The sequence below is a fragment of the Tauraco erythrolophus genome, chromosome 16, assembly GCF_009769465.1.
Source record: "Tauraco erythrolophus isolate bTauEry1 chromosome 16, bTauEry1.pri, whole genome shotgun sequence".
In the NCBI taxonomy this organism is placed as follows: domain Eukaryota; kingdom Metazoa; phylum Chordata; class Aves; order Musophagiformes; family Musophagidae; genus Tauraco; species Tauraco erythrolophus.
The window spans coordinates 16,169,285-16,192,746 of NC_141480.1; the positions used below are offsets into that span (position 1 = coordinate 16,169,285).

Sequence of the window (23,462 nt, forward strand, 5' to 3'; positions counted from 1 at the left end):
ACACAATTTATCCTCGCTCAGCTTCTAATTTGTGCATTTGAAATGAGCGTTGCCGATATTCTTGACCACAGTAAGATCTATTGAAGAATTGTGTGTTGATTATATGGTCATGAGGCCCTGACTTTTCAGAACTGTTCCACACGATCAATGTGTACTAAAATTCATTGGAATTAGGTATGTTTGTCTATTTGTGAATTTAAATCAGAAATTAAAAAATAAAAAAAGCCAAAACATGGACGGTACCAGTGTTTCAGATTTCCAGTGCTCTGGTTTTCATTGTGGTTTTAGGAGACTTCTCTTTAAATCCTGAATGTTTGAGGTTGTATAGTGTATTCATGTGAAACCCCTAATTCATGTAATAATTGAGAAAAGTCACAATTTCCTCAGTATTTTTCCCCAAACTAATATTGGCAACTGCTATATCAGAAGTAAAATCTCTTTCCTGATGTATAAAGCCAGATGTAGTCCATCAAGACACTTACTGCATTTAAGCTTCCAAATAATAAAGCAATTGGCAAGAGGCTGCAGAGCATTTAAGGTACATTGTGCCAGTCCTTTAGGCTGCTGATCTTTTATTATGGAACAAGTGATTTACTTTTCTGAACTTCTGAGCTCAGCAAATTTGCAGGTACTGCTGTTGAAGTTTTAATTTAGGCAAAGATGCTCATAAAGAAGTGCTCAGATGTTCAGGTGTGAATCCAATTTCATATCTCTGGCAAGTTCAATGGTGTTCAACTTCTGCTTTTGATTCATTTAAACAGAAACATAAAGAAGCAGCATATTAAGCTTTTATCTTTCTCCTATATACACATGAGTGTGTGTGCATGCTCCCTAGTTAGTGCTTTTTATATATGTATAAGCTTTTATATACTTTAATATAAGCTATATAATACCTACATAACACTGATATCTGTATTTGTTTTATTATTCTATATTAAATGCTACATTCATCTTATGCCATATTTCTGAGGTTTTGCAGCTGCGGTATATATTCAGTTACTTCTGCACAGTTTATTTTGTGCAGTACATTTTATTTACTGTGTGGGAACTGAGTCTTGAGACAGAATTAATTTGTGGTAGCCTGAATTCAGTTCTTGCTTCCTTAGTCATAGACTTAGAATGGTTTGGGTTGGAAGGGATGTTCGAGATCTAGTTCCAACCCCCCTGCCATGGGCAGGGAAACCCTCCACTACACCAGGTTGCTCAAAACCTCATCCAACCTGGCCTTGAACACTTCCAGGGATGGGCAGCCACAGCTTCTCTGGGCAACCTGTTCCAGTGCCTCACCACCCTCAGAGGAAAGAATTTCCTCCTTAAATCTAATCTAAATCTGCCCTCTTTCAGTTTAAATCCACTACCCCCTTGTCGTATCACTACACGCCCTTGTAAAAAGTCCCTCTCCAGCTTTATTGTAGGCCCCTTTAGGTACTGGAGGGCTGCGAGAAGGTCTCACCAGAGCCTACTCTTCTCCAGGCTGAACCACCCCAATGCTCTCAGCCTCTCTTCAGAGGAGAGGTGCTCCAGCCCTCAAATCATCTTTGTGGCCCTCCTCTGGATTCGCTCTAACAGTTCCATGTCCTCCTTATGTTGGGGACCCCTGAGCTGAACACAGTATTCCAGGTGGGGACTCACAACAGCAGAGCAGAGGGGCAGAATCCCCTCCCTCAACCTGCTGGCCACGCTGCTTCTGATGCAGCCCAGGACATGGTTGGCTTTCTGGGCTGCTGGTGCACATTGCCAGCTCGCGTTGAGCTTCTCATCAACCAACACCCCCAAGTCCTTTTCCTCAGGACTGCTCTCAATCTATTCTCCACCCAGCCTGTACTTGTGCTTGGGATTGCCCCGACCCACGTGCAGGACCTTGCACTTGGCCTTGGTGAACTTTGTGAGGTTCTCACAGGCCCACCTCTCCAGCCTGTCAAGGTCCCTCTGGATGGCATCCCTTCCCTCCAGCGTGTCCACAACACCACACAACTTGGTGTCATCAGTTAATGAAGAAAGGAAATCCATTGATTCTCACTCATGTGCAGTTGGCTCGCTTTTAAGAACAGCCTCTCTGATTCTGTGGCTGCAAGATTCAGAGTCTTTCTATACCCAGCACTACTGTGTCTCGGAGAGCAAAACTTTTTTGTCTATGTAGGTGCGACTTTGCCATGTTTATTCTACAAAAGTAAAAGCTGCATCAAACATAAGTTGAGAAAATATGAAGCACATGAATCTTCTGAAGTAGTTTTTAACACAAGGGCACATGTTTGTATTTTATCACTCATAAATATCCATTTATTGAAATCCAAACATGCTTTGTTTGAAGCTAGCACAGACTAGACAGTAATTCCACTTAAGCTTCTATGTGTGTGGATATTGTCCAAACACATTTTCTTCCTGCTGTGTCTTGCTCCAGACGCTGTTGGGGAATGGCACAGGACCTAGTGTAGATTAGACATTTATGTTTTAGGAGGTCCAAATGGGGGTTTTAAATGCAAAGTTTGCTGGGCTAAACAGTCTCTTTCAAGCTTATGTAAGACACACCTGAAGCAAGGATAGTGAGGCGAGCGACGCGTATGATGGCCCTAAAATTTGGAATGTGTTTGTGAAAGGTGTGTTTGTACTTAAAGCAGTTGACCTTCCCATAGGGTGAGCATTCGGGCAGCAGACCTGCAAAAAAGCTAAAGACACTTCTGTGCAGATTTAAAGCGGCATGTGAAGGATGCAGAGTTTATTATTCTCTCCTTCAGGTTTCTTGTGACAGGACAAGGTCTACTCGCCGTGCACGAGTCCCAGGCAGCCTGTCTGTGCCTCCCCAGGCCCACAGAACTCCTTAAGACAATTAGTGACCTCGCTCCGAACGACTCTGTTGTCCCTCTGTACCCCACTTGCATCGCCATCGGGCGCAGGCGTTGCCATCGCTGTCACCAGGGCGGGCGCAGAGCAGTGCCAGGGATGGCTGCTCCCGGGGCACTCAGCACCGGGTGGACACGGCCAGTGCTGTGGCTCGTGCCTGATTCTGAAAGGTGCTTTGATAAGAACTTCAGCATTCAGAGGCCTGAAATGATGCACCAATTTTGGTTCCTGGCTGCGTCGCCTGATTCTCAAGTGGAATTAGTCCTGCCTGAATGGTTTATTGGCTTTTTGGGCGAGTTTGGATGTTTTTTTTTAAAATATTGGCCTTAATTAACTTACAGTTAATTGATCAGTTCAGCAGTTTTTCTATACTTCGTTGTTTCATATAAAAATAGATTAGTCTCGCTGCAAATGGTTTCCCCATAATGTTTTTTTATTGTTTGATTCATTAACTACAGAATGTGTTTCAGTTTCTAAAAACATACATACATCATTATAATTATAACTTCATTAATATTAGGTTTTCTGATTATTTTTCAGTAGAAAAATACAAATTGATATAATGACTAAAGCTTGTGGTTCATAATTCACTTACAGTGTTGGTTTTCTTCACTGTTTTTATTAGAATTAAACTATTGCAACATATAGAATTGCACTTAAAGTTATTTACCTTTCTGTGTTTATGTTTAGAAAAGTGACTGTGCTGGAATGATACCTGCTTGTTCTATTTTCTCTTCTTGTACTTTTTAATTTAATCTACTCATCTTGTTGATTAGAAAAATGTATTTTCATTATCAATGCAAACATGTCAGTATTCAAAGAAGGAGAAAAGCATATATCCTTCTTTATCTCTAAAAACATCATCTCTCACTTTTCAATGAAAGAGGGTGAAAGAGTAGCATAATTTTCAGATCTTGGTGTATGTTTGTGGCATTACTAAACAGAAAACTATGGGCCAAATCCTGATCACATGGAAGAAGAGGAAAGATAATAATTTCATTGTTCCTCTCTTCATATTTGGAGTTTAATCTTCTTTCACGGGCACAAATACTGTTCATTTGAAGCTGATTGGTAAAATAACAGTGAGTGAAAGCAGATTGAGATCTCTGATTAAGTTTTATAGAAGCCTAAAGACCGTATCCTCAAAAGCTGTTTTTAATCTGTTAAGATTTGTCTCCTTAAAGTCTCTGCTAGAAAGAGAGAGAAAAAAGTTCCTCTGAGTGGATGTACAGAATGGTCAAGCTAGACTGCTTTCCTGGCTCCTCCACGGAGGAGCCTTTCTCCAGAAAGAATCCATAAAGAAGTATTTTTAAATCTAAATTTAGTCTTCGTGAACATCCCAACTGTGCACCCTGGAAACACTGTTTTATAAAAACGTCTGATCTCTAATAATCGCTGATCTGACGTAACCATGTTTTGATTCCTGTAGGTCCAAAGGCACGCAGGCTTAGTTTCCTGTTTGCAGGGTCTGGCTTTTTTTCCAGGCAGCGGTCCCTTGAAAATACCAAGGCGAATAATATCATCAGCACACATTTGTGATTTATTTTTCTTTTCTATTTTAGGCCCTTCAAATCATCACAGCCAGTCAACACTGAGGCCGCCTCTCCCTCCTCCTCACAACCATTCCCTGTCCCATCACCATTCCTCTGCCAACTCCCTCAACAGGAACTCGCTCACAAACCGCCGGAACCAAATCCACGCGCCCGCTCCGGCGCCCAATGACCTGGCCACCACCCCTGAGTCCGTGCAGCTCCAGGACAGCTGGGTGCTCAACAGCAACGTCCCACTCGAGACCAGGTGGGTCGCGGGGACGGACACCCCTTCCCTGGGGTGCCACTGCCCGGGTCACTGAAGTGCCCAGAGAAAACTGTTTGGCTCGCTAGGAGCTCGGGTTTAGTTTGCTTTGTGCCAACGATGGTTTTGGCTGACACAGCATTGGGAGTTACTGGCATTAGAATATCTACAAGCCTCTGATGTGCTTTGTGTTGGTAGACAGGTGGATGTCTCTCTGTTCACATGTCCCGTTTTAAAGCTTTTTATTGATTTGAACCATCCTTGCGCACACAGCTCGTGGTGTTAGTACAGCGTACCTTACTCATAGGCTCAGGGACATCTTACTTATAATTCATATTGACTGTGTTGCTGAGAAATTACTCATTTTGCCTTTCCTGAAGGAACAAACAGAGGCTCATTTGAAATTATGCATTTTGGGAGACCTTGAGAAACAATCCCAGATTCAAGACTGACAGTACTATAATTTTAATTTATATTTCATCTGACATGCAAGCTCATTTTAATCTCTTCTGTACGTGTTAACAGCTTGATGCCCGTGGGGCAAACAGTTGCATATAAATGAAAAGGTGCAGCACTTAGGCCTGCCAGATAAATAAATAAATAAGTGCCTGACATGCTGCCATTCTAAATATTCTGGTTTGTTGTCATTTTGGGGCATGGAATGTCAAACATATTTAACTTGCGCCTAAATAGCGAAGCTGGCAGAGCTGATCTCCCAGAATTTAAAATTAGCCACTGGGTGCTGAAAGAAGTGGTTGGAACAGTAGGGTGTTCTCACTTGCCCAGATAGATGCAAACACAGCCGACAGGTAGATGAGCTGGGCTGCTTGTAACGCTGGCTTAGTGGTTTCAGCTGCTTGGTTGCCACAGCTTCTGAGATATTACAGCCTTCCAGGAATTTAATGCTGCTCTGCTGGATTACGCCCAGAGTAGCTAGGTACAGTACAGTTACACCGCCGTGCAGCAAGCCCCATCCCTCCCAGAGTTTGATTAAAGATTGCCTTCTGGTTTGGAGCTCTGGGAGGAGTTGGTATAGCTGGATTGACGCTTACAGTACCCAGGCTGTTGTTATCCAGCAGTTCATCAGCGGTTGTAGCACCGTGGGGAACCAATGAGACTGAAAGGAGCTGGGAGCCTGTGCCCTGTTTTGGAACGCTCACGAGGGGCTTTGTTCACATTGCCCTGCTTTGCTGAAGTGCTAACATGGGTGCCATGCAGAAGTGGGGGGGCTGAAAAGCAAATGCAATTTATGCAAAGCCTGAGATGTCCAAGAAAGGAAAGGAAAGGAATTCTCACTTACTGAAGGTTTGGAGCCAACTTTGGCCAAAAAAAAAAAAAAAAAAAGAGTGAAGCTCTGCTCTTAACTGCTACTTCTGTGACAGCATCTGCTACAATTTAGAACTTAATTTTGGTATCTTGGGCTTGGTATTTATTACTAAGAACTACAAGATAACGATGTTGGTCCTACTCAGCCTGGGCCAGTTGCTGTGAGGTTCGTTGCCCACAGGATTACAACATAATTTTAATTCTAGTGTGGAGTAGCCCCTTACTGTTCCTTGCCCATCTGTTTTCATGTGAAGTTGTTCTTGGGTACAACAGTACCTGAAATATGTCAATACTGATGGGTTAAGATTGTCCCAATTTACCAGACACTTTATAGGGAGGGAATTCTTTGGGATATTCACAAAATGATTAGTTGTCATAATACTGGCATCCCTGAGAAACAAGACTGAGCATTTATCTGACTGTTTTTCTTTTACTGTCTGATTTTGTGTAAATTCCCTATATGTGGAGACCACCAATTCTGTTACTAACTCTGGTTCTTCTCCTTTTCTATTTTTTTTATCATAAAAGCTCTGGGAATATATATGTGTTCATGTGATGACAAAAGGTTACTTTGCAAATACCGATATTTTTGGAGGTTGCAAGATACCCAGCAGTTAATTGGAGCTTTTCCATAGATGGGTTTGTCATAGGCAAGCATTAAGATATTTGAAAACATCCTGACAGGCTTGCTGTGTTCTAAGACTATTCCAGAGTTGCTACAGGATCGATTTTCCTTCTTTTCTGAAATTACACACCTGACAGGGCTTGATGACAAGTTTCATCACAAGAATATTAACTCAGAAGATGATGATTTTTATTTTTTTTTCCCCCTGGTTTGCAGTGTTTTGCTGAAATTGATGCCTGCAGAATCATCAAAGGCTTTCAGAATTAGCCTTTAATTCTTCTACTTTAAAACTGATATTTTGTCTAAATTCATATCAGTAGCCAGAAAAACAGATGACAGCTTTTTGCTGACTTTTTGGTTCAACATTTACTTTATAACTTTACGTTGTTGTGAAACACTGATCCCTCTTATACTGCCTCTTCACAGTGCACTACACTTGAATTTTTTTGCTTGTTGTCAGTTTATTAATCTCAGCAGTGGAATGCTCAGGAGGCAAAGCCAGCACTGACAGCACCTGCTTTGTCGGGAAAGAGTTTCACAACTTTTAGTTTTCACCTTTCAGTTACCTTCAGCAGATTCTGCTCTCAAGTGAAAATAGTATGCAAGTGGTCACATTACTGATCATGAAACAAAAAGCAGTACTTGAGCTGTCTGAAGGGAATGCTTTATGTCAGCACTACAAAACTCAGATCACGATTTAGATTCCAGACGTCTCTTTATCTGACGGTACTAAACGCAGAAATCATTGAATAATACAACGTGTGTCTGTCTGCCTGTTGTGAGTTTTTTTCTGGTCAGAGTATTTTTCCTTTCCCTCTTTCCTTTGTTGTCTTGGGCAGTTTGGGCTAAATTCAGACTGTTTGGAAATAGCACATTTTCCAAATTTATCTTTTCTCCACCTCTTGTTTCAATATTGATTGAGGGGGTTGATGACATTTGGTTTATTTTCTCTGTGATGCAAAGTAAGCTTTTACTGCTTGCACGTGTTTCCATGTCGCCTCTTCAGACAACTCTACCTCAGGTGTCCACGTACCCTTTATGATTCTGTATTTTTTACATAAGTATGCTTAGCAGTGTTGCAGTAGCTTGTTGCTTTTAGTGGAGTTACAAGGTTGCAAAATGCTTATGCAGAGTTGCTAATTACACTTTTGTAGAGTCACAGAATCAAAGAATGGTTTTTGTTGGAAGGGACCTTTAAAGATATCTAGTCCAACCCTGCTGCCATGGGCAGGGACACTTTCCACTAGATCAGGTTGCTCAAAGCCCCATCCAACCTGGCCTTGAACACTTCCAGGGATGTGTGCTTGATTTTAGTGTGCTTGTTTCTGGTTCAAGGCAAACAAATATGGGCTGTATCTTCCCTAGTCTGCTGCTTCTTTATGGCTGCAACAGGCCCCCAGGTTGGCCACATAATTGTTCTGTTTTCTTTGAAATAAGAGTCCGTAATGGAAGGGTTGAAATATCTTTAACTAAGGATGTAGTAACACATTGCCATAGAATTTTTATAGTGCTATTTTTATGGTTCATTTCTGCAGTACTTAGCTGCTTTACCTTTAGGCTCGGAGCTGCTGTTTAATGCTCTTTAAATTTTATTGTCCTCTTGCAGTCTGTTTCTAACCATCTCCTCCTTCTCCTTTCCAAAGTGCTGGTTTCTACGTTTTCCAGTTAAGAGGTGTTCCTTTATTGCTTCTTTAATCATTGCTTTCGAAGAGGATGAATGATAAAAATACTACCTTTGTACATCCCAGTGTGGGTCTCATTACTTCCAGACAGCTAGAGAGGCAGCACTGTGCTTTAAAGCTTGAAATGCTTTGAGGGCATAAGGAGAAAAGTATGGCTTTGCAAGGAAGGTTTGCATCACTCTTTGCACTGTAAGAGTCCTCTGGTATGGAAACCTCACACGGGGCCACCTGCACGCACCTGTCAAAAATGGAATGACTCATAAGCAAGGATAACAGAAGAGCTTTCATGGATGGATGTTTGACTGAGATTGCCTGATGTACTAATGCCTGTTCCGGTACTTTATACTGATATTAATTCATTTAGTACCATTATAATTAATAATACTTACTCCAGGAGGGGGGAAAAAAAGAAAGAAAAGAAAAAATTACATAGAAATTAGTCTTATTCTTTAGCCTCATAATTAGTCTCATACTTTCACATATTTTTCAGTCCAAATCTTTTGGTTGTAGAGATAATTCTGTATGTACGTCTGTAATTTCTTTGAGCTTGCTCACAAGGATCTCTTGCTAGGCTTCAGAGAAGACTGTAACATACTAACGTTTCTCCTGTACTTTAGGAGAAAGGATGATGGTCAATCTTCTGGTGATGAAAAAATCAGTGTCTTTGGATCTTGTGGGTTGTAGTATAAGAGTAGTGGTCCAAATCTGGGGTCATTTGAACAAAGTTCAGTTTAAAGATTGAGCAACCTGAAAATTAGCCATAAAAAATCTCCCATGTTGCTCTTCAAAATATTTGCTGCTCCTGGGGTTCAAGCTGTATTTCTCACTTCGCCAGCCTGATTCCAACGTGCTCTGGGTGAGCCTGAGGAGAGAGAGCCCAGACAGAAAAGGGAGATTAATGGCTGGAGGAGCAATGTGAGCTGTATCCCATACTGTACCAATGCAGCGCATGAACTCACAACCACGGGGCGTCAGAGCGGGGCAGCATCTGTGCTCAGCGGTTTTGTAGTTGCAGCTTCCCGGCAGCGAAGGAGTGAACGCGGTGTGTAGTGGCTTTGTGCAGGCTGAGGCAGTCATGGCAAAAAAGCCAAGAATAGAGTACATGAAGAGCATGATTTAGTGCTGAGGGTTTGTTTGTTTGTTTGTTTTTTAAAGAGAAAGAAATATCTGAAATGTTAATGCTGAATTCAGATGCTGTACCATATTAGGGTGTCGGGATCAGCTGCAGAACTTCTGAACTGAATATGTAAACGTGAAGTTTCTGAACGTGTAGAAGTTCGAAGTTGCAGCTGCTCTCCACAATTGTCTGCCTATTTTGAATAATGTCTCGATAGTTTGATAACTTTATACATGATGCAAAATGTTCTGGAATAGAATAGTAAAACAAAATTTGTTTTGTTAACGCAAATTTCTAGGATATATTTGGCGTAACAAACAACTACTTGGAACAGTGAAATAACTCCTTGCTCTAATTTTACGTTGTCTTATGTGGCTTGCTCTTACTACTTACGTCAACTATAAGGCTACAGTCACGTATGCTACAGCAGTTTAGTCCTCTGAGTTTGAGGACTGGGGCAAGAACTAACTCCTTCATTCTCTTGTTCTCAGGAAGGTTCTGTGGACTTTCCAAATAAATGGAATCTGCACAGATAGATTCTGGACCTATCTAAAAATCAAAAGCATTTTAAAGAGTCAAGTAAAGCACAGTCAAAAGCATCCCCAAGGACTTCACACAAATTTTGGGCCATGTACTTGGAGGAATTTCAAAAACATTTTGGAAAGGTCATTTTTAGCAGGCTTCTGTAGTATTGTTTTCATAACAAATGTAGACTGTGATAGGAGAGAAAAAAGGGTGAAGGAAAACACTACAAAAGCAGGATATGGAATGATGGTTCAGAATCTAGATGTACTCCTACTCACACACATATAAGCTCAAAGCAGTTTTTACAGATTGCAGATAATTGCATGTTTTCATGATCTTGTTGGTTTGCATTTTAAGTTTTGGGCTGTGCAGAGTGAACAGGCAGCGTGAGTGACTGTATGGGAAGAGGCAGGTACATCTAGGGTGTTACTTTTTATTTTAAAAGAAATTAATCTCAAATTATGTGATTTAGGTTTCTACTTTTTACATTTACATGTAGATTGTTAACAAAATTATTTTAGAGATTTGAGTTTATTATTCTATTATTTTTACTCTATTATTTATAGACTTGAAATAGCACTGTTGCTAGTACTTTTCCTTTTTTTCCAGTTAAGCAAGTAGTTGAATTAAGAGATAGTGAACAGCTTACATGTATGCCTTTTAAAATAGAAGCATTTTGAAATTCTGTTCATTAATTGATGTAGAAAGCTAAAAATGAATGGAACTACTGACATGCAAAATACTGTTGTCATTATCATCATTACTGGAATAACAAATGTAGGCATTATTGGATTTCGTCACTTTGCACTATGCAACATGCTACTCAGAACCGTACAGCAGAAAAGACGCGAGTTTTTCTACGTAAGAAGGGAAAGGATCTATAGTTTGAGCTGATTCAGAGCTGCCAAAATCTTCCTATATCTGCATTGTTGATCCTGCTCTCATTTAATCTAAGTACATACGCAAAGTAACTGATTTTTTGTGTTTGTCTGCAGCTATTCCTTACTTCTTACTAGCTGTTAACGAGCAGTTTCATTGCTGCATTCCTGGAGAGTAAACGATAGTGCAAGAAAGTTATGCATAAATTTAAAGGGTAAAGCAATTATTTACTGGCTAAGTCACGCAAAAGCTAACTAGGATTTAAGTTGGCGTGCTGAGTGAGTGTGCTCAGCACCTGTTGCAGGGCACCCAGAATCTTTTTTGGCCACACAGACACCAGTCAGGAAGGTAAGGGGTGGCCCTGGTAGCCGTCTGGGGTCGCTGAGCCGCCGTGTGCCGCCAGCTTCATCACCACCAGCCACGCAACCCTGTGCATCCTCGCTAGCCTTCCCGGGTTTTCCCCTTTCAGATTTCATCTCTTTCCATCTTGGTGTTCTCCCTCTCAAATTCTTGAGCTACTGATGGTCCCCATCTCAGCAATCCTTCCCCTCTCCATATTTTTCACGTTCTCTGTCTGCAGACTCTGGCACAGCGGGGATAAGAGAGAGAGAGAGAGAGAAGGTTATAAAAGCTTATCTGACATTATCTCAATTAACATCTTCCAGATGAAGAGCAGGTAGTCCCGTAAAAACATATCCAGTGCAGAGCTAACGCTGCAGCTGTGGTACAGTACAGATTTTTTTGTCTTTTTTTACCTACTCTGTTTTCAGTTGTGGCTTTGTGAACATTGCCTGTTTGTTTTTGTTCAGTAACATGACAGATCGAGGTGCCCAAAGGCTGGCACCTGCCTTTTTGTACAACATCCTACCTTCCTGCCAGGCAGCTCTCAATTACTGTGATTCTGTGTGTCTGACTGTGTCTTTGTTAAGAGTGCAGAGAGGGCAGTGACGAGCTGGTCTGGTACTGGAGGCAACAGCGGTGACACTGCTAAACGCTCTGCGTTATTCAGAAGACACTGCCTGGGGCTGTGAAGGACCCAGCCTTTAAGGAATCTCGAGCCTTTCCAGAGCTGGGACGCTGGTCTTAGAGCTGCAATGGAAGTTGAGTGGCTGCTGCAAGGTTCAGAGTTACGTTACCACGGATAGAAGTGCACCATTGGTATCGATGGGTTCATTCCGAATTATCGTTGCTGCACCTGATAGTGTCCTTAGCTCCTGCACCATACACGGTTAGTTACAAATTAATTACCTGCAGTGGGCTGAAAACCACTGAAATAGCGGGTTCTCGGGAGGGCTGTCCTCTGTGTGCGGCAGGCGTGTGGGTGTGAGCGTGCACGTAGGCACGTTCGCGTCAAACGGCCAGTGCATTTACTTAAGTGTGTATTTCAAATAGCTCAGCGTGGAAAAATGTGTCTTGCTGAGTTTAGTCTGTAGATTTGAGGTGCTTGAGACAGTATCCTGCAACTATACAATTTAAACGCGTATAGATTATATTTTAAACCTTCATTGCTAACGTTAGTGCATTTGGGGAACGCCGAAGGCTCTGTGTTCTAGACACTGAAAAGGGTAGAGACTTCTCTGCAATTTTGGCACATCAGAGAGCCCTCAGCTGTGTCATCCTGGCTGATGATCCTATGTTTCTCTGCAAGAACATGCAATTAAATCTCATCTGAGGAAAGACTGAGACCCCCTTACACAGGTAACCAAAGCTTGCACCAGTCTAACACTCAGAGTTCATTCTTAGCATAAAAGGCATAAGAACAGCTTGTATTTTTCTTCAATCTTGGTTTCTTTTTGTGTATGGAAGTTAGAAAACTGCCATAACGCTTTACTGTCTGAATTTGGCAGAAACCTTGAGGCTTCCACTGACATAAAATGACTCATGGTTACTTTTCTGGAGAACTTAGAAGACAACAGATTCCCCCGCCCCAATGAAAGCCAGCACCTTACTTTCTATATTGCATTGTTTTTTTCTGGTAAGAATAAATGTCCAATAAAATTGTAGACAGATGTAATTTTACCACAGTTTGGGATATTTTGAAGCCCTAGAACCACTAAATTGAGCTGTTACTATTATTTTGCTATGTGTCTTTTCTATTTATTAATTACTATTAAAAACTTATTAAAAAACTATAAAAAAATTAGCATTACAGCGCTCTAGTTCTTTTTTCATACAAAACAAGCTTAGGATGGTATGAGGGAAAGAAGCAATTTATGTTAAAAAGGGTCTTGTTCTTCCTTTCTATTATAGTTTTTCTTCACAAAAACAATTTTTTTTTTTTTCCTCAACTGATTCTTGCAGTGTGCTGCCATGACAATCTGTCCAGAAAGCAGGAAGAAAAAAAACCCAACATTGTTCTTTCAAAGAATATAGAAGTTAATACAGTCCCTGTCAGACCACTATTCCCTGAGCACCAGAGATCCCTTTGACCTATGGGAAAATAAATGCTATAGAGCGCTCTGAATTAATGAAGAAAGAAAAATACGGCTTTTTCCATTTACCATTAGTCCACAGAGCTGTGGACAAATGTCCCCTTGCAAGCTCAACTTTCATAGATGTCACCTTTCTCCTGGCGTCAGTGATGAGGTCGCCATCTGCGATCCAGCGCATCAGCTGCACCCGCTGCCTAAAACAAAGGGGGCTGCGGTTTGCAGCCCAGACAGCTGCAGCGCGGCAGAGGAGAGCGCTGAGCCAGCTACAGGGTTAACTTATTTTCTGAGCAGCATGCAAGCTCCTTCCACAGCTCTCATGGATACTTACGTTACTGAATTGCTGTATACTGACAATCGTATTTTGTAGTTTTCCAGTATAGGAATGTCTTCGTGATGCACAGAAATTAGGGAGACCTAGCAAATTTACTCCCATGTTGTCAAAATAGGAATTTAGTCCTACTCTAAATCAAAGTGTTAATGCTAATTGTGAGGTAGAAAATGTGTTTTTCTTAATAGTGTTTGATAGATGAGCAGGTAAGGTAGAGAATATACAGGTTTTTAATTCTAATATGGAATCTATTTTAAATTAATTGAATGGGTACATATAAGTTCATTTCTTTTCATAAGCAGTCATTGTACAATACCTCCCAGTCTTACCGCTGTGAGACTGTAATTAATGTTGATAAATGCTCGCGTTCTCTCTGGGCAGCTTGGGCCCACAGACAATTGGTTGTTCCAGAGTATGTCAAATCCCACATAAAAATATAGCTATAGGTCATTGAGTTTAGGGATAGAGTTGAGACAAGTCAATTTATTTCCATTAGTAGCTGAATCTAGATGTAAAACTCTGGGGGTCCAAGTGTTTTGCCCGTTATGTTCTCAGTTTTTCTGGTGTGCTTTACTATAACTGAAGATATTTCTGCTAATCTGGTCCCCAACTTCTGAATGTAATGCCAATTTTCCAAAAGGACTTGGTGGATATTTAATATATCTTTAGTTAAATGTCTTTTTGAAAAATTTTAAGACATAATTACTATACTTTGACTTGGTGTGCTATCTCCTAGCACACTTGCAGGTGTGGCAGAATTCAGAGTTTATCTAAATGCATTTTTCTTTTTTGCTTTGAGAATGACCTTGTTCCACATATCCGTTGCAATTGGCCTTTTTTGCTTCTATCAAGTTCTGATCAGTTTTAACAATATAATAGAGATCATGTTTGCATGGATAAGTATTTAGGTTTTCTTTATATACTTTATGTATCTCAAAGTGGATCCCAGTGGAACTATTTTTTATTCTATTTTTTTGTCATCTCCCATGAAACAGTATATGAGTGACATGTTCTATTAAAACATATCTAGATATTGATTAATCCAATATTAATGGAAGCAGGGCTTCATTATATATCTGAGTTTACTTAAACATGCTTTATCTTAAAATTTCTGTTGGTACTGTAGCTGCCTTCTCAACTAAAGAGAACATAAAATTCCTGGCTTTAAAACCCTTGATATTTCAGATAAAGGCAGTGCCAAGGACTGCAATTTCCAGTTTGATTCTGTGAGATCTGCTTTTGGGCAGGAAAAAAAGGAAGAAACGTAAGAACTGTTTGTTGTAGACCCTTAGGTCCAAGCCTGAAAGGGCCGCTCACTCCATGAGGATTTAAGAGGAGAAGCAGCTCCTGGGCTGAGATAGATGCAGAGTTAGCCTGAATTTACATTAGTGATGGGAGATAGAACAAGAGGAAATGGGCATAAGCTTAGTCAGGGGAGATTCAGGTTGGATGTTAGGAAGTATTTCTTCTCTGAAAGGGTTGTCAGCCACTGGAATAAGCTGCCCAGGGAAGTGGTTGAGTCCCCATCCCTGGATGTGTTTAAGAATAGGGTGGATGAGCTACTTGAGGATATGGTTTAATGGGGATTAGGGATGGTTGGACTCGATGATCTCTAAGGTCTTTTCCAACCTAGAAATCTATGAATCTATGAATCTATGAATGAGAGATGAGCCTTCCTGCCTGCCTTTGTGTCACCGGATCTCGCTGTCCTTCTGTCCGTCCTTCCTTCCTTCCTTGTGCTCCATGTCGCTTCAGTCCCTAGTTCCTATCCTGGAAGTGGTATCGTGTTCCCAACACCAGAGATCAAGCAGAAAGGACTGAAACAGCTTCTGCTAACAAGTGTCAATCAGATTTTAACCAGATAAAATGTATCAGCTACATCTGGTATAACACAACCAGGCTGATAGCATCATTTTCCCAACAGTTGTTTTAATACAATTGTTGAAAAGTAAAGAAACATTTAAAATTAAGTGTTGGTGAAATCAAACTTTCATTATTTCTTACTTTCTTGTAACTGAAAGGTGGGGTTTTTAATTTAAAAGGCTAGAGGAGGAAACCCTTTTAGCATTTGCCTTTACTGTGTTTTCTCATAGATCGCAATGTGCAGAAATTATTCTAATATCTAATGAGCCTCATTGATGAGGAAAAAAGAAGAGCAACATTATTTGAAAAACAAGACAGGTTTCTGTTAAGTGACTGGTTAGAACATTCCCTTTTAATTCTAATTCTTTGTTTTACAAATACTACATTAAAAAAAAGAACAAGCAACAAAACACAGAATTAATCTGCTTCAGCTGGGCTTTGAAGGCCACTTGGGATTGTGTACTTGTGTATCAGGTTTTTTCTGCAGTGTCTCCAAAGTACAGAGAAAAAGTCATGACAGTGAATACTACCACTGTCTTAGGTGACTGAAATATTTTCTGAAAGAAACTGAATTTTGATCACTGTTGTAAGGGATGTACAAGGTCATTTGAAGTTTTTTTTTTTAAAAAAAGGAAAACAAAACAGAACAAACCACCCAACAAAAACCCCAAACCAAAGGTAGAATCAAACTGAGGGACCTTTCATGTTCATTAATAGAGTTTAAAAATGATTGCAATAAAAAAGAGCGTACTTTCTGAGATTGTCTTCAAGTGTGAATGTTTAATCATAAAACTGGGAAACCTAGGCAGCCTTCCTTTTGCTGTTTCCTACCTGTATGCAAATTCTCTGCAATTCATAATGCTCTGGGTTTCATTTCAAACCAAATGCTTTAATACTCTTTAAAATCATTTCAGTTATTCTGTATAATAAGTACACAGTAAATTTTATGTTTGGAAGTGTGCACATGCTCTTTTATCTCAAAACAAGTGGCCTTCTTGAGGACCACTGCCTTTATTCTGTGTTTCTCTTTTTATCATTTACTGGGAACTTGCTCGTAGTCAGTTGTTCCAGACTGAGAAGTTAATCTAGAGAAGCCAGTCTTCTAGTTAGCTTTCTCCATTGTCGGCAGCATTTTTTGAGAATTTGTTAGGTGGTTTACGTTGTCCCTTATTTTCTTCTCAACAAATGTATGGGTAGTAGAAGTCCTCTTTTTTTTCTGCTGAGTCTTGTGCTTTTGGTGCTTGTCTTAGTTGTTCCAACTAAACCTGTGCACCATTAAAAAAAATAATGGTTAATTCTAATTCTGGCAAGATCTTTTCTTACAAGCCTATGTTTTTTGCCTAATATGTTCTTAATGTTTTTTTGCTGGCAGCCTTTGCCAAGAGTGTTAATGAGACTCATTATTTTTTTGTGTTAGAATATTTGTTGGGTAGTGGATTCCACAGGGAAATCATGTAAACCAGTGAAATCAGAAAAGATGTTTTCTCATAAAGTGAAGTGTTCTGCTATGCTAATAAGTGTTGCAGGTATTTTGTAGTGGAATTAGTTGCGTTGTGTTAACCAAACACAGGCAAAAAGGCATCGATAGTGGCGTCGCTTCTGAATACAAGCTTTGTTACCAGACCGCTCGCACTGCTTACAGGTGTGATCTCAACGGGGACTCAAAGACACTTCTTCGGTCACGATGGTGTTTCAGCGAGTATCTGGTCAAGTTGCATCTAATTGCAGACAGGATTAAGCAGATATCCTGTCAGAAGATATCCTGACACTGTGGTTTAGTGGCAGTTGTTAAGCTCGAGCAGCAAAAAGACGATAAGAGTTTTCATCTCCTTATTTCTTCATACAAAATCCTTTTTCTTTTTAGTTGAATTTAACACGTTATGTCAACTGGAATTGGAACAGGAACAGGAAATACTCTTTCTTAACTGCAGGCTTGCCATTTTCAACTATGTTCCTTTTCATGTTTTTCAGGCATTTCTTATTTAAGACATCTTCTGGAACTACTCCGCTGTTCAGTAGTTCTTCCCCTGGTTACCCGTTGACCTCAGGAACAGTTTATACTCCACCTCCCAGACTGTTACCTAGAAATACATTCTCCAGGAATGCGTTCAAGCTGAAAAAACCCTCCAAGTATTGTAGCTGGAAATGTGCTGCTTTATCTGCAATTGCTGCTGCAGTCCTGCTTGCCATCCTGCTAGCATATTTCATAGGTAAGGCTGTGTTTTCTCTGTCAAATCGCGTAGCTATGTCAGCAAATGAAAATTCAGCAGATAAAAGGATAGTCAGTCTGTTTCACAAATTTGTGTTCTTACCGAGCAAAGAAAATTATCATTCTTTATACTGATTAATGAAGAAAAATAAAATGTTCAAGTCCTGTTCACGGTCATAAGAGCAGTGGAAGCAAGAAATCGATTCAGGATTCTCAATGTGCAGTTAACTTTAGGTGTCAGATATGCGTCTCATAGATGGTCCAAACAGAGGGCGACGTAACGATTTTTTGATGTACTACCATATGTTTAAAAAATATTTGGAAAAAAATGTGATAGATGGTGAATCCATATAAATAACAGAAGCTACTAGCATTTTAATTCAAATGTTACCATTGCATGCTGCCTTTAGATAAAAAACATAAAATCATTTTGATTAATGAGTCTTAGTCTATATCTATCTGTGAACTTAAATTCCTAGTGGTGCTAGATCTGAATAGTTAGATAGTTCCATTTTGTGTGCTGTTATTTTTTGTATTCCACACATCCTTAGTACTTTGTAAGCAAAAATATGTAAAGGAAGCTCTGGATGTTGGCGTGTTTCCCGTGATTAATATATTAATAATGACCGCATCATGTTCTAATTCTTTCGGTGGTCTTTTGAGATTTCTTTGACACGCTCCTGTTATTTTATCTTTTTAAATTTAATTCATTTCTGCTTTCTCTCACCGCCCCATGTATCCCCCTCATTGCCTGTTATTCTAAGTGTCTGCACAAGCTAGCTCTGTATTTTGTACCTTTTACAGTGCATTCAACAATACATTGATGACAATGACATGCTGCACAAACTGTAGCTTCTCTGAGTGAATGGTGAAATTATGGTAGCTTGTCAATATTGTCTGTTAATACTTTCCAGACCTGTTCTGTGTGGGTTTTAGTTCATCTCCAAACTATTCTCGTATGTAGTGCTCAAAAGCCCTAAGAAGATGTACTGAATTTTCTTCCTGTTCTCTCCATTTAAAGATATTTGTTTGTTTGTTTATTTATTTATTTATTTATGGTCCCCTATAATCTCAGTCAATGGGATAGAAACGGTTCTCTAAGGAAACCCCATTTTTCATACTAATGAGCTTCCATATATTATTAATATATACAGAAGTGAGAGAGGGCTGACTGGCTACTCTCTTGCTGCTGTCCCTCTAGGCCAGGCCTACATCCCAGCCTACACAATGTTACAGAGCTAACCATCTTTCTATATCTCTTCCGTAGAAAACCTTAGAAGAATAACAGCCTTACTCAGATACATAAATAAAAACGTTGGAAAGCACATGATTTATTGAACTTGACACTTATCATACAACAGCTCTCCGTTTGAGTGATTATGCACATGGGAAATGGTATACTGCAAGTTGAATGTTTTAATCATGTGCATAACTTTGAAGTGATGGATTGTGAAATGTATTTTTCCTTGATATTTAGGTTACTGTAATCTAAAGCAAAGCTTTGCGACATGGTTATTGCTTTATACACTTTCATAAACTATCTAAGACAAGAGAGAATGTAAGGCAATGCATTGACTCTTAATAATTGATGAATGATCTATCATTTCAAGTAATGACACAAGTGATCCATTTTGACAGAAGTTTTTGAGGTCTTCTTTCCTGACTAAAGAATGATGACTGCAATAGAGTTGTCTAGTGAATGCAAGAAAGCAGGTTTTAGGAAGAGAGTGTTGGCTCAAGGATTAAATAATGAGAAGCTACCTGACAAGCTTCATGCCATATACAGTAAAGAATAAGTACATTGAAGAGTAGCTGTCAAAACCAGAAAACAGCTGCAATTAATCCTGAGAATAAATTTGGTAAATCCACTGTGATCATAATTTAAAATGATGGAAAGAGAGAAAAAGAAGTTGCATTGCCTTAGGTGCATGCAAACAACAAAAAGGTAAAAGGGATGTGCTTTAGTTAGGCCATTCACTAATTTAAGTCCCTTACTCTCAGCAAAAAATCAGAGGATTTATTCTACACGACGAAGAGCGGGTGCAAGACCATCAGCTATATACTAATTCACCCATCTAATTGCTGGGACTTGCTGTCCTCCAATAGTTTGATTTAAGGTGCTTGGTACTTAAAGGTGCTCAATCATCTTATTAAAAACAAAAAAAAACCAAACAAACAAAACCTTAAGAATCTTTCCTTGTTCTGCAGTTCTCTGGAGGGTTAACTTCTCCTGGGTATGTGCAAAACTCGAGTCCCTGGAAATCTAAATATCCTCTTTCCTGAGGAAAGAGCAGCGATGCAAAATACCAGCTGTCCTGCTCTTCCGCAGCATTTTCGGAGCTCCTGACCTACTAATCCTTGAACTGCTGTGAAGAAAAAATAACTCTGTCTTGCTCTGTCAGGAGGAAAAATGTTCTTCTGTTTTCAAAAAGAGTGACGAGAATAATGTTCGGATCAGACCAAAATTCCAGTTCTGTCCTAATCATTGAGACAGTGGGAAAGTGAGAGTTGTTAAACTACCAGGAGAGCTGGCAGTCTAGGGATGAAGAAAGATGTTAAGTTCCCCCAAGCTGCACAGGAGGAAGGGCAATACTCCATATTGAAGTGGCTCCTCTTGATGTATTTTGCTGTCAGAACTCCAAGCATGGGAGATGTTCTAAAGGTGCTGATAATGTTTTTCTGCCGTTTTTTTTTTAATGGAAAAAGTCATCAAAATTTGCAGCAAATGGTTCTGCTACTTAGATTTGTCAATATATCTAGGCTGTGTGAAGATGGTCGTATCAATGCTAATCGAGACTATTGCAGGACTAAATGAAAAAGACAATGCTGGCAAATAGGAGGTAAATTATACTGTAAGACTATTTTGAAGTTCTCATAGTCTTTGAGATTACTAAATTAATTATCCTATAATAAAAGAGATGAGGGAATTGATATGGATAGATTATTGAAAACATACTGTCTACACGTTTAAACAGGGGACTTTCAGAGGACTGCCAAAGATTATGGGTGGCATGAAAAAATATCTAATGAGGGGTGATTTAAAGAGACAAGCAAAAAAAGTATCATACCAGATGGAAAAGGATAAATATTTAGAAAATTATTTAGACATTCCTATTGCCTTTCTGATAACACACAAATAAAAATACAATGATTGAAATGAAAGGCAGTATGTTTAAAGCTTTAAAAATAAATTCATAGTGCATAATAACCTTTGGAACTTTTTGCCACACTACATAATTGATGTTAAATAAAGATACTACTGAGATTTTAAGAAGTTGAATGTTTGTCAAAATAATGACAATGTGTCTTGTTAGAAGGAAATGTTGGGGTTTATTTTCTTCTTTAAGATACATGTAGTTTGATGGTTTAGACCATAAAATGCCATCAAAGTCTGGCTATTTAAATAAGATTATCCTTTATAGGCCATCATTATCTGAGTTTTCCTAAATGTTTTGCTGAAAATTATCCTGGCTGATGTCTGGGGAAAAAAAATTCCTGCAGGTCTGCGTGGCACTGGTCTACAGTGACACGGCACATGTATGTGCAAAATACGCTTGGTTTTGTATGCCTGCAGTTTGCCATCTCAGACATACTGTTCAGTATCCGAGTACCTTGATGGAGTTTCTGCAGAAACTCTGACACACATTAGATTTACCAGGTTGACAAAAAATCAAGCAACTTTGGGCTTTTTTGCTAAAGGAATAGACAGAGGCAAAAGATTTTCAAATCGTTTCCATGAAAAAGAGCATTTAAAGATGTTTGTGTGGCCAAGTGCTATACTATTTTTAATAGCAGAGAACAAGAAAAATTCACCTCAGTTAACTTTTTCCTTACCTGGTGCACAAAACGTTGTCTGCTTATTTAAAGCTAGATTTGTCCCTTCTCCCTGTTTCTCCCATAGCCAGATGGAAATGAAATGCAGAGTATAAATTGGTACCATTGTACAACATTTTGGTAAATTCCATCGTGCTGTATGTAAATAACATTGTCCTACAGTCCTGTCTGAGACACACATCACTTCACAAAGCCCAGGAATTATTCCTGTTATCCTGGGGTGACATTTGAAGAATGTAGAACCAACCATTCAAATTAGGACATCCTGAAGATATTGGACTGGTGGTAAAACCCAGTTACAAGAAAGTAATTTATAAAGTGTCGAAAGGAAAGAATATACCACACATATTGTCTTTGTCAGAGTGTTCGCTTCAGAGGTTAAAGGAGTGATGAAAGCATTTGTCATGTTAAATTAGTTTTTAGCTCTTTAGATTCCTGCCAAACTTGGAGGGGAAAAAATATAAAAAAGAAGAAAGAGCGAGAGGAAAAAGAGAGTCACCTTGTGTTTTTCACAAAGTAATTGCTGCCAAACAGAAATACCACGTTTTTGTAACCCCCTACCCTGCTCTGATTTCTGCCAATCTAACTTTGAGCATCAAAGAACATCTGACCATCAACATGTCAGAATGCTAAAAAGTGCTATTTTAAAGTATTTAGACTTTCCTTTGGAAAAAAACAAACAACAACAACAAAAAAAACCACACACCCCCCCCCCGTTATTTCCTGTGGAAATTAAATGCTACAATGGGTTTAAAGATGCTGCACTTGAAAATAGTATGTTGAGACTCATACTGATAACTTTTAGAGTATTGATGCTATTTTATCTACTCCTACATGTGCAAGAAGATACAGGAGGGGAAAAAAAAAGGAAAATGATAGAAAGAAATGAGAATAGCATATTTGCACTACATTTTTAGTGCATATGTTGCACATGAAAATGTTGTTACTTATTTATTCTTCAGTGTTATTTGGCCTTAAAGACACAGGAAGTTTAAGCTAAATTTCAGTTTTCTGCATAAGCTTAAATTAATATATTCGCTCTGTGCTAAAGAAAGGACTGAATTGCCAAAGGGCCTGGCAGTTAATTAAGAAAATGAAAATGTCTTATTTTTTGTTTTATTTATTCCCTATATGTATTTAAAATTAGAGCCTGAAAAATAGCTGTGCACAGAACAAATATTTTGAAAAAATTTCTTGCTATTAGAGGGCATCATAGTAAGTGATTTATTTGCCTTTATGTCTTTGTTCCTTAAAAGGTTAATTTATTTGCTTATCCCTCTTGTACCCACAAAAGTATTCACTTGTTTCTGTGACAGTCAGATAATAAAATTTATAGGGTTTCTGAAAAAAATAGACTTGGAAGTAAAAGTCTCATCTTTACTCTGCATCAAATATGTGTACATATCACAGCTTGCATAAAATTGTATTTTTAGGTGTTGGTATCAACTTGAATATTTTATTCCCACAAATGAGTCAGATATTTGCTAATGTAAGTGCTTGTGTGAAGTTTCTTGTTCATTCATCTTTGTAATTTCTTCCACTCATGGGTCCAATTGTCTTTTTGACCCTGATTCCACAGATCAGGACTCATCAAAACAGTATGCTCAAGTGGCTATCTTATGTATCAATTGATTTTTTTCTCTCTTGGCAACCTGTGTTTCATTGGATTTCTTAGGTTGCATTTGTTGGTTTTTAACTTCTAGGCTCAGAAAACCACTGACTTTGTCTTGTCCAGGCTTCACTGAAATCAAATATGCTAGACATTCTGGAAACCAAGACTGAAAAAAGGGAAAATCATGCAAAGATGGAACCTCTGAGAGGCAGAGGTCATCTGGCTGCCAATCACTGCTATCGGATTCACTTGAAATCAATGTAAACCGAGGGAGCTCTGCATCTTGTGAGATTAGGTGATGACAGAAGGTTCTGTTCTTAAATTTGCATTGAAAATAGGTGTCAGTTAAGGGGCACTAATTAAATTTTAGAATATGCCTGTCATATTCTAAATGT

The 23,462-nt window shown here is 39.2% G+C and overlaps 1 protein-coding gene across 5 annotated transcripts in view; it reads left to right on the top strand.

The window, feature by feature from the left end:
- Window positions 1-23,462, top strand: part of TENM2 (teneurin transmembrane protein 2) — a 523,826-nt gene that overhangs the window by 340,573 nt on the left and 159,791 nt on the right. For all 5 annotated transcript variants that reach the window (XM_086621658.1, XM_086621659.1, XM_086621661.1 and 2 more), the window contains 2 exons: window positions 4,404-4,638; window positions 17,384-17,622. In XM_086621658.1, the coding sequence (XP_086477784.1) occupies window positions 4,404-4,638; window positions 17,384-17,622 (474 nt within the window). The remainder of the gene's footprint in view (window positions 1-4,403; window positions 4,639-17,383; window positions 17,623-23,462) is intronic.